The sequence below is a fragment of the Saccoglossus kowalevskii genome, chromosome 18, assembly GCF_978046115.1.
Source record: "Saccoglossus kowalevskii chromosome 18, keSacKowa6.1, whole genome shotgun sequence".
NCBI lineage: Eukaryota > Metazoa > Hemichordata > Enteropneusta > Harrimaniidae > Saccoglossus > Saccoglossus kowalevskii.
In genome coordinates this window covers 18,079,643-18,092,402 of record NC_140658.1, presented here as the reverse complement: position 1 = coordinate 18,092,402, position 12,760 = coordinate 18,079,643, and the positions used below count along the sequence as shown (strand labels likewise).

At 34.9% G+C, this 12,760-nt stretch overlaps 1 protein-coding gene across 1 annotated transcript in view; it reads right to left on the bottom strand.

The window, feature by feature from the left end:
- Positions 1–12,760, bottom strand: part of LOC100369691 (laminin subunit alpha-2-like) — an 84,413-nt gene that overhangs the window by 47,126 nt on the left and 24,527 nt on the right. The window contains exons 6-15 of the mRNA XM_085492975.1: positions 11,445–11,562; positions 10,004–10,213; positions 9,010–9,101; positions 7,661–7,816; positions 6,658–6,798; positions 5,805–5,978; positions 5,127–5,228; positions 1,496–1,813; positions 879–992; positions 593–720 (exon numbers count right to left, since the gene is read on the bottom strand). Coding sequence (XP_085349101.1) covers positions 593–720; positions 879–992; positions 1,496–1,813; positions 5,127–5,228; positions 5,805–5,978; positions 6,658–6,798; positions 7,661–7,816; positions 9,010–9,101; positions 10,004–10,213; positions 11,445–11,562 — 1,553 coding nt within the window. The remainder of the gene's footprint in view (positions 1–592; positions 721–878; positions 993–1,495; positions 1,814–5,126; positions 5,229–5,804; positions 5,979–6,657; positions 6,799–7,660; positions 7,817–9,009; positions 9,102–10,003; positions 10,214–11,444; positions 11,563–12,760) is intronic.

The following is a 12,760-nucleotide window of genomic DNA, read 5'->3' as shown; positions in this document are numbered from 1 at the left end:
TCTTCCAAATGAACATTGAATACAATGGCGCTTAGCCCACACTAGACGTTCACGCACACTTCGTTAGCCTGTGCTAAAGATCTGGATCGCGTCTTAAAAACGGGCCAGATTTAATCCATACTTAGTGTTTTTTAGTCCGCACTGAGGAGCTTTGCCTGAACGCTACCGGGGGGTACTTATATTTTGAGAAAACTGTTTCCGTGATCCTTACCATGATCAGCTTATTTCAGAATTGTTTCTACTTTGTGTTAATTGTTTCCTTATTTATTCACCTCTTTTGAATTTTTTTTTTCTGATTTTATTTATGGTAAAATAAATTCATTCATGTATTCGCTGTCATGTGACAGAAATGTAATTATGTGATTTTATCAGGTGACAGAAATGTAATCATGTGATTTTATCAGGTGACAGAAATGTAATCATGTGATTTTATCAGGTGACAGAAATGTAATCATGTGATTTTATCAGGTGACAGAAATGTAATCACGTGATTTTATCAGGTGACAGAAATGTAATCACGTGATTTTATCAGGTGACAGAAATGTAATCACGTGATTTTATCAGGTGACAGAAAAGATTATAAACATCATACTTGTTCGAAGACTCTTTCAATGGGCAAGCACATCGTTTACAATCTCCTGGGGTACCAACATTTGCATCGCCATAGTAACCAGGTACACAGAATTCACAGTTAGTACCATATGTGTTGTGTTGACATTCCTAGAAATAAATGAAATGTGGAGAAAATGACAGTTTTTTTCAGATGTGACAGCATAACAATGAATCCCATACAATAAAATACACCAACAAGAAAACATACTTGACTAGACTGAGCAATTTAAAACACTGAGGGTATCAAACATGAATGTGAAACTTACTATGCACTCTCCTGTGATGTCATCACATTCTGCAGCATGTCCATTACAGTCACATGGTACACAAATCCCTTCAAACAGTTCACCGTTGATACGGCGATAGCCAGTAATACATTCCTACAGACAAACAAGTTATTTCAGCATAAACACAAACTCCTATTATGTTAAAGCCACAAGGAACCATATACAGCCAATCCTGTCAATTATGTTATTTTTCTTAATTACTTTTGTGCCAAGCAGCACTTGTGATAAATGTATGGGTTGATTGAATTTAGATACAATATATTTTCCCACAAAAAATCGTATCAAGAAAAAGTGTGATCACCTTATAATATTAGCACTAAGGCAATGTAATAAACCTTGATACCTGATTGAACACAAGCACGTGGATTTAAATTGACCTAAGATGATAACTACATAGTATTTGAATATTTTGTCAACACCTGATTTATATACAAGTTTCTTGGTTGGCTGATATCTGGTTAGAGAATGCCGAATTACACCCTGTCGCTATATAGTTGTCGCTGTCAACCAACTATATTGTCACATGACAGTAGAGGAGGTAAGATAAGTTGGCTGTAAGAATATAATTGATAATGACATAATAAGCTGCGTTTTACCTCACATGAGAGGCCAGCATAACCTGATGGACAATTACACTGTTCCACAGATGACATGATATTGGTGTTGTTGACATTGTCTGCAGCGATATCAAGTGAAATGTCAGATATTCTGGAGTCTAGATGTGCTGTGTGATAGGTTGCTCTGATTAGAATACTCTCCAAGTTTGCCAGTAATGACATGAATTCCACTTTGCTGACATAACGATCACTCTCTTCATGGAACCAAGTCTGCTCAGTGAAAGCAATCTCAAATGTTTCCGATCTGCCTGGCACCACCCATCGGATAGGACGTTGTTTTATTGTTGTATCACCACCCTAAGGATAGAGAATCAAATGGTACGTGTAATTTGAGAAAATATGAAAGTCTCATGATGCCAGTAGGTGCATACTACCAACGCAAGTGCAGGTTGCTTTTTTTTTTTCACTCACCGTATTCAGCGCCCTCTATTGACAAATTGATGAAATCGGCTAAATTTGAGCCCCATCAAATATTTTAACCAAAAACAAGCAGCCTGTCAGCTGAGATAGCTCCGCTGTTAGCAATGCACATGGCAATTAAAGAACAGAAGATATCATTAGAAAATGAAACAAGCAGCCTATCGGCTGAGATAGCTCCGCTGTTAGCAATGCACATTTCAATTAAAGAACTGAAGACATCATTAGAAAATGAACAATATGAATAGTATCAAAGCAATCTGACTTACAGTTTTCAACAAGAAGTCGAAAATATCACTTTTTACCAAAAATGACAAAAATATTCACCAAAATTAGAGAATTAAAGATATCATTACAAAATGAACAAATCTGAGAGAGGTCCACATGTAGTACCTATATATGTAATATCAAAGCAATTGCACTTGTGGTTTTTAACAAGAAGTCGAAAATATCAGTTTTTACCAAAAATGACAAAAATATTCACCAAAATTAGAGAATTAAAGATATCATTACAAAATGAACAAATCTGAGAGAGGTCCACATGTAGTACCTATATATGTAATGTCAAAGCAATTGCACTTGCGGTTTTTAACAAGAAGTCGAAAATATCAGTTTTTACCAAAAATGACAAAAATATTCACCAAAATTAGAGAATTGAAGATATCATCACGAAATGAACAAATCTGAGAGAGGTCCACATGTAGTACCTATATATGTAATATCAAAGCAATTGCACTTGCGGTTTTTAACAAGAAGTCGAAAATATCAGTTTTTACCAAAAATGACAAAAATATTCACCAAAATTAGAGAATTAAAGATATCAACATGAAATGAACAAACCTAAGAGAGGTCTACCCAAGGTACATATACACCAAGTATCAAAGCATGTAGGCTTGTAGTTTTCAAGAAGAAGTCGAAAAAGTAAAACATTGACACGGACGACGACGACGGACGACGACGACGGACAATCACTCATATGATAAGCTCCGCTCGACAAAGTCGACAGCGGAGCTAAAAATCTGAGAGAGGTCCACATGTAGTACCTATATGTATAATAATCAAAGCAATTGGACTTGCGGTTTTTAACAAGAAGTCGAAAATATCACTTTTTACCAAAAATTACAAAAATAATCGACAGCGGAGCTAAAAAGAAACGGGACAAATCTGAAAGAAGTCCACACGTAGTACCTATATATTTAAAAACAAAGCAACAGGACTTGCTGTTCAACAAGAAGTCGAAAATATCACTTTTTACCAAAAATGACAAAAATATTCACCAAAATTAGAAAATTAAAGATATCATTACAAAATGAACAAATCTGAGAGAGGTCCACATGTAGTACCTATATATGTAATATCAAAGCAATAGGACTTGCTGTTCAACAAGAAGTCGAAAATATCACTTTTTACCAAAAATGACAAAAATATTCACCAAAATTAGAAAATTAAAGATATCATTACAAAATGAACAAATCTGAGAGAGGTCCACATGTAGTACCTATATATGTAATATCAAAGCAATTGCACTTGTGGTTTTCAACAAGAAGTCGAAAATATCACTTTTTACCAAAAATGACAAAAATATTCACCAAAATTAGAAAATTAAAGATATCATTACAAAATGAACAAATCTGAGAGAGGTCCACATGTAGTACCTATATATGTAATATCAAAGCAATTGCACTTGCGGTTTTCAACAAGAAGTCGAAAATATCACTTTTTACCAAAAATGACAAAAATATTCACCAAAATTAGAAAATTAAAGATATCATTACAAAATGAACAAATCTGAGAGAGGTCCACATGTAGTACCTATATATGTAATATCAAAGCAATTGCACTTGCGGTTTTCAACAAGAAGTCGAAAATATCACTTTTTACCAAAAATGACAAAAATATTCACCAAAATTAGACAATTAAAGATATCATTACAAACAGAACAAATCTGAGAGAGGTCCACATGTAGTATCTATATATGTAATATCAAAGCAATTGGACTTGCGGTTTTTAACAAGAAGTTGAAAATATCACTTTTTACCAAAAATGACAAAAATATTCACCAAAATTAGAGAATTGAAGATATCATCATGAAATGTTGATAAAATCTGAGAGAGGTCCACCAAAGGTACATATACATTAAGTATCAAAGCATTCAGGCTTGTAGTTTTCAAGAAGAAGTCGAAAAAGTAAAACATTGACACAGACGACGACAATCACTCATATGATAAGCTCCGCTTGACAAAGTCGACAGCGGAGCTAAAAAATCACCTCAGTGCCTCATTTTTGAAAAACAATTTACCAGAAATATTTTTCTTTTTTTATAGCCTTACCAAGTGGAACACTAAAGTCAATATTGTTTAGCTTCAAAATTTTGTTGAACCAGACATAGAATGGTGTTTATTTGTATCAGTTTGTGATTTTAGGATAAACACAACTTTTACAGCGTACAAATACAAAGTATCCAAAACGAGTTTGCAACATTTTAAACTTCATATCAAGCTGCAATATAATTTGTCACTCAAAACAAACTTTTGTGTATCCCTTACATTGCAAATCCAATTGTTGGATTCACTCACAAACAGGGCATCTAAGCCGAGACTAATTTAAACCTAATGTAAATTTTCCATCACGCAAACAATAGACCATTTTCCATTCACTGCGAGAATCACGCGTTATGCGTGAAATCAAACGTAAAAACAGGACAAACAAAGGTCATAGCGTCGTAATGGCGTCAAACATCGCGTGGGATTCGACAAACGCGAAGTATTTTGATGGACATTTCCATGCTTAATCATGTGCTGCCCACTTTTCATGATGGGCATTTTCGATCAAGTAAGGGTATTCCGAAGCAATATTCCTCTGTCGAAGATCGGTCGGTCGATGCGAGTTACGAAATAAAGAAATTCTAGTTCAAAATCAAATCGTTTGACTTTTGCAGCAGATGTTCGACGCGCGTCTTTCATACATCTCGCGAGATCTCGCAATTGTACGGAAAATCACCTATTACTAACATTTCTCCATTATCATTTTTCCAACACAAACATAATAATACATAGTTACCTCCAAAACAGTTTTAAGAACTGTATATGTTATGTTAGAACACCTCAGGTGAAGACACCTATATGTCATTATTAATTTTTAGACAAATTGTAATTTAATTATTATGCATAAATTGTTGAATTTATCACATTACCTTTACGATAACATCCGAGTCCAAAATTGGTGTAGATATATTCACACCATCTATGATGTCATAGCCCACTGTATATGTTAACACTCCTCCATAAGACTTCAACTGAAAGAACAAAACACAAAATAACACCATAAAGTCTGATAAAATAGCACCCTAAAATTTATGTGACTGATTTGAATTTTGCCCGAAATACAAAAATGATTATTGCATCGTTATCATATATCATCATCATAATGTTAATGTTTTAGTGTTTGTAACAATATGGCGGTGAAGTTAAATAGTTTTCTCACATTGTTGCAATTGGTAGTAGAGTTGTATATTGTCATATTCCAAACCACCAGACAATGCTTCCCAGGGTGCAATGAACAATAGAGTTGCCTTACCCTATTCCTAACCACTAGACAATGCTTCCCAGGGTGCAATGAACAATAGAGTTGCCTTACCCTATTCATAACCACTAGACAATGCTTCCCAGGGTGCAATGAACAATAGAGTTGCCTTACCCTATTCATAACCACTAGACAATGCTTCCCAGGGTGCAATGAACAATAGAGTTGCCTTACCCTATTCAGAACCACTAGACAATGCTTCCCAGGGTGCAATGAACAATAGAGTTGCCTTACCCTATTCAGAACCACAAGGCAAGTTTTCCCAGGATGCAATCATCAATAGTCTTACCTTATTTCCAAGATATTCTTGAGGAGCACTCCAATATAATACATCAGATCCAATAACTCTTTTAGCATCAGCATAGACAACAGACAACACTGAGTTGTCATCTTCAGTTGTTGTTACAAACATCTGCTGGGTAAACGCTTTATCAGTAATAGTCCAACCATCTTGAAGAGTTATCTAAGAAACACAAAAAAATACAATTAATAAATTGATTAATCCGATTTTTGAATACTGTGATAATTTTACGCAATCAAACCTTTTTAAGAGTCCACTGCATACATGTACTGTCATATAACTGGTTAGAATTCGAAGAATGAACACATAGAATTGGATCTTAATATATAACCATAGAAGTTGCATCCCTTATCTTATAAATCTTTGTCTACATGCAACAATGTGATATATGGTAATATGAGGTTAATGCACGGATATCGCAAAATAGAAGAGGCCTGTGCAGAGGCCTGTGCAGAGGCCAGTGCAGAGGCCAGTGCAGAGGCCAGTGCAGAGGCCAGTGCAGAGGTAAGCGCAGAGGTAAGCGCAGAGGTAAGCGCATAGGCCAGGTAAGTGCAGAGGCCGCTGCAGTGGTTGCTGCAACTTCGTACTATGAGTGCATTTCAGGTGTCCTTGTAATAATTTTAATACATTTTTGTGAACCAACCACTCAACATAGGCCCAGAGCTGAGCAAAATGATGAAAATTATTAAAACTTTCTCACTATGATCATAATCATGAAAATACCACGTAATAATTTCATATTTGGGAATTCACAATACTGCAAAATTATGGCACGCTGTAACAATTACAGTAGCAGATGTACAATTAAAATAATGATGAATGTAATGTAGAAGTGTAATACCTGTTCATTAGGAAGTGTTGTACTAACACAGACTTCAGTGATACCAAAACAGAAGCACTCTGTACATCCACTAGGATTGTCCTCTGCTAGGTTGAAAAACCCAGGTGTACATACATCACAATCAACACCAACAACATTAGCCTGCAGAGACATAAAATAAACATTCATTATCCTTTTCATCACATTTTTTTACTAATTATTTGGTGCCAATAATTCTCATTTCTTGTGTCAATTTTTATCTAAGTAGACAGAATTTGATATTGGGTTTTGTTTTTGATTATATCAACATTTTTTTTATAGAAACAAGATATTAAAACTATAATATTTGGATGACGACGAGCATGAACAGAGAAGACACGTAACTTAATCATTCCCACCATATTTTGTTACACCAATATTTTGGTACAAGATTCTGCTTGTTACTCTAAAATATATTTCATTTCAGCTGAAATTTATTTACGCTGAAAAAACTTTTTGAGTGTCTTGTGTGCAATTTATTTTCACTCATTTTTGACGAGAGAAACAGATACATTCGTTGGATTTTATTTTCACTTAAATAAAATAAAATACTAAATATGTTATTTTTATTTTCTTGTTAGAACCCGATAATGGCAATCTGCGTACAGTGGCCACCACAAGGGCTTTTATAAACAAGTGGTCTTTATATAAAGGTTGGAATCTTTTTTTTTTTATGGATCACCAACTCATGTATTTGACATAATACTTGTCCAGAAAATAATATGATGGTACAGTTGCAACAAAAATACATTTACTTGAGAAAATCAAAGTCAAATAAGTTTGACTTGAAATGAGAAATTGTTATATAACAGAATGCCATGTATTATTTTAGTCTCTGAACAAAGGGCAAACATTTTGCTGAAAGGGTGGTAGGTTGTCTTTATAAAAAGTTGTTCATACATTATGCTTTAAGACTACCAAAAAGGGGTCACTAGTGTGTGTGCAGTCATTAACTGAGGTTTGACTGCATTATGTTGGTACGTACCTTACATACACATGGAGGCTCACAAACATCTTCGTTGACACTACCAGCAATACTACATGGACACTTCTGACAGTCAGGAAATCCCTTGTAACCACGAGCACATCTGTCACAATGAGCACCGGAATAACCCTCACGACAGAAACAATCACCAGGATTCTGTACAAGTAATGCAACAATAGATTATAATGTGACAAGGCTTTTGATGACGAAAATTTATTTTATCACTTTAAAGCGCAGTGGTCATCGCGTAGAGCGTGTTCAAAATTCATGTGAATAAACAATGTATTTTACACGCGTTGTATATGTCGCTATGAGTCCCATATCGAACAGGACGCGACACGACGACTGCCGTCCTTTAATCATTAATTAGACAAGCAAGAACAGAAGGATGAGCAACTCTAATGAGAAATGTTACCAGTATTTTTATTTCATAATAAAGACATAACATGTTGACATTATTCAACATTCTACACACCTCATAATTGCAATAAATGTTAATTAACATAAATGCAAATGAATCATAGTCAATAGAATAGTTAGAGATTAGGGTTTTAGCCTGTGTAGCAAATTTGTATTGAGATTGTATGACTGTATGTAGCGCCCTCTAGAGTTGGCTTCTTGCATGACATAGGGTCATCTGGCAGTTTTTAAAATGACATTCTGTTGAATCTCCTAAATTGAATTTTGCTTGTCTGCACTTTTACTTTCCCATTAATGTATTAGTGAATACACTACAACTTATACATCAACAAATTTCTTTTGGCACCTCGCCCCTCACCTGCCTTGTCATAAGAGCAATAATTTCATGCATCACACATGGCCAAATATTAATCAAAACAAAATGTGTCATTAAAATTATATTGTGTGTTTGAAGTCATGGCATAGTAAAATTGTAATTGTACATATAAGGAATATGATAAAAGATTTATGGACTGGACACGGCTTTTGTTGCCCTCGGTCATATGGCTTACGAACTTGAGCCGTAAAAGCTGTATCCAGTTCATAAAGAATAATGTCATACACAGTTAAAAGTATAACCGCAGGGATTGCGACTCCAATTATTTAAGAAGGACCCAGTTTTTCAGGCAAGCATGGGTCTAATCTCTAATAAAGTTATCCAGGGTCAAATTTCTATTTCTTAAAATTTTGTAAGTTGGACTCATCTTGCCGAGACACTAGCGCAAACCCTGTATAACCTCAAAGATTTTGCCCCAGACGGAAACAAAGCATCCATCTTCCACTACATCCAATTTCATACTTTGTATTGCAGCTAAAGACACCAATCTGATACACCCCAATTTATTAGAAATCATAAAGCAATGCACTAGAGATGGCAGTTACAAACTTACCAAACCCTCTTCAACATTACTGTCGTCTTTTACACAAGATCCCAAGACGTATCCAGGTTCTTCCCGTATACCGTACGCATTACAGTTACACACTACAATTAAAACACAGTTATAAACAATTCAATTTCATTCAAAACTCAGACCACTATATTGTATTTCCTTTATGTTACAAGCAATCCAGTAGCCTAATATATAGTATTAAAGGTGTACAGTCACCTGCATTTCATTAGAATTCCTTGAAATATCAAGTAATCTGTATTAAATATCAAATGACTAGTTATGATATTCATACAAGATACCTACATGTAGGTTAGAGTTTGTTTTGGGGGTTTGGAGGGGGTGGTTTCCCTCCTCTTGCCATTGAATTTCGAAAAAATAAATTACACCATCATTTCCATTGCCTGAATATGTCATTCTGATTGGTTAATTAGTGTTTTTTTTATTATGTTAGTTAGATGGTATACCACTGTGTTTTGCATTTAGAAGTAGGTTCCTAATGTGAATAATAAGGCCTGCTCTCAACTGAAATAAAATAAAACGAATGCCATATGCAGTGGCTCACTCAGAAGATTTGTTGATGCTCAAAATGCAATCAGACATGTGCCGCTAACCAGCATCTGTATTTTTATTAAATTATGTTGATTGTGATAATTTTACACATTCCAACATTGCTATTGCTTGTGTGTACTGGTTAAACTGGTCAAAATCTTTTAGTATACTGGCCTCTGGTGGTTATTAGTTTTCATGATTGCTCAAAAGAGAACTATAAACTGATGCATGATGGGATTTTTGTTATCCCATAATTGTACTGCATAACAATCAGATCCAGATCCAACTGGATCCATCCAGATCCATCTAGACCCATCCAGATCCAACTGGATCCATCCAGATCCAACTGAATCAGACATGAATAATTAGAGAACATCACAACTTTTGAATTTAGTTCTTTCAAGTATAAGAAATATAATATTTGTCAGAAGCAAAGGCTACTTACATCGACAAGGATTTGGATCAGTTCTGGCCACACCTGATGGTCTATAATATCTATCAAGGCATACTTCGCAGTTGATACCCATGGTGTTATCGAGACAGTCAATGCACACACCACCACCATCATATTCACTGTATATGTTTAAACTCTCTCCACGATCAGCAACTCCTTGGTCATAATAACAATCAGTGGCATGGCCATGGCAGTTACAAGCTATGTAACAAATATAAAGATAAAATGTGATTGGATTTACGTATTTACTTCAACCTCATGGATTGTGTCAACTCTAAACTACCGAAACCAAATATTATAGCCAGAAATCCTGCCATTCAGAGTAGACCTAAGAATGGTCTTAGACTGGTGAATTGCTATGTAACTTCATAGTCTCCCAGAATTCTATGTCATTACTAATTGGCTGCCTCCGTGACTTCAGCACATTACCAATGGACCTCGCATACGCAGACTCAATCGTACTCCAGACCAATTCACTCGTCTATCATTCATAGATCTTGTGTTAATCAATGGCATATAGTGTACCAATATTAGAGAGATGTCCTCAATATTAGTGAGGTAACCCCATTTTAAGTCCAAGTCAGTGATAAAGGCACACAGAATATATTGTCAATTCCTCTGCATTTTCCCATTACACTAAAATGTGAATGCTATCCATGTAACTGTAATTTGTAATTTATTCATTTAGAACAGTACATCCATAAATGGTTTTTCATGCACAGCATATAGATATAAAAATTAACATAGAATTAAACAATCCACTGCAAAAATGATGAGAACACAATAAAGAAAAGCATAAATAGGGTATAAAATAAAATGACTACGAAATAATATAATAAAATTACAATAAAAAAAAATGACAATAACATAGCAGTCCGAACAAAACGATAAAATGCATAAATGGGGTAAAATATGAATAGCTGATTTTCCGTACAACTGCGACATCTCGCGAGATGCATGAAAGACGCGCGTCGAACATCTGCCGCAAAAATCGAACGATTTGATTTTGAACTCGAATTTCTTTATTTCGTAGTTCACATCGACCGGCCAATCTTTGACAGAGGAATATTGCATTTGAATATCCTCTTTTAATCGAAATTGTCTATCATCAAATGTGTACAGCACATTATTCACATGGAAATGTCCCCCAAAATACTTTCGCGTTTGTCGAATCTCACGCGATGTTTGACGCCACAACGATGCTATGACCTTTGTTTGTCCTGTTTTTACGTTCGATTTCACGCATAACGCGTGATTCTCGCAGTGAACGGAAAATGGTAAATATGAACAAAGTAGTAAGATGTTGAACACACATCAGAATGTTTTTAGTTTCCACATTCATCGTACAAATGCCAAATTAAACCTAATGTTGGAATTAAATCCATTATTTTCCAGTGCTAGTCATTTCTACAGTGGTTCCTGTTTGCCTTACCTTCACAGATGTTACCAGTCTCCTGGGTTCCAGGTCTCCATGGTTTTTGACGGTAACCAGGGCAACACACTTGACACTGATCACCACATGTGTTGTGTTCACACTCGCAATGTAATGCCTACAAAATCAAAAAGTGATAAATGCTATAATTAGAGCACAGACATGGGAATTCTACCCTCTGCAGCATGACAGTCAGTGTGTATTATAAGCCAATTTGATGAGCCACAAACTCATAGATACGCATTATACAACAACTGGTTATGCTTATTCTGTGATACGCCAATGATGCAACGGGAAATCATACATTGATACAGTGTGTAGTAATCTTGAACAAGCAGCCTATCGGCTGAGATAGCTCCGCTGTTAGCAATGCACATTTCAATTAAAGAACTGAAGACATCATTAGAAAATGAACAATATGAATAGTAGCAATCAGACTTACAGTTTTTAACAAGAAGTCGAAAATATCACTTTTTACCAAAAATTACAAAAATATTCACCAAAATAAATTAATTAGAGAATTGAAGATATCATCACAAAATGAACAAATCTCAGAAAGTTCCACATGTAGTACCTATATATGTAATATCAAAGCAATTGCACTTGCGGTTTTCAACAAGAAGTCGAAAATATCACTTTTTACCAAAAATGACAAAAATATTCACCAAAATTAGAGAACTGAAGATATCATCACAAAATGAACAAATCTGAGAAAGGTCTACATGTAGTATCTATATATGTAATATCAAAGCAATTGAACTATTGATTTTTAACAAGAAGTCGAAAATATCACTTTTTACCAAAAATTACAAAAATATTCACCAAAATTAGAGAATTGAAGATATCATCACAAAATGAACAAATCTGAGAAAGGTCCACGTGTAGTACCTATATATGTAATATCAAAGCAATTGGACTTGCGGTTTTTAACAAGAAGTCGAAAATATCACTTTTTACCAAAAATGACAAAAATATTCACCAAAATTAGAGAATTAAAGATATCAACATGAAATGAACAAACCTAAGAGAGGTCTACCCAAGGTACATATACACCAAGTATCAAAACATTCAGGCTTGTAGTTTTCAAGAAGAAGTTGAAAAAGTAAAACATTGACACGGACGACGACGACGACGGACAATCACTCATATGATAAGCTCCGCTCGACAAAGTCGACAGCGGAGCTAAAAAAACAAACATTGTAGTTCTGAAATTTCTAAAAAACTTTTATTTTATAAGCAGAATACATGAGAAAAAGAAGAAAATCAGAGGCTACAACAGCTTTTTTTTATTCTTTCAGAAGCTCCCTACATATGTC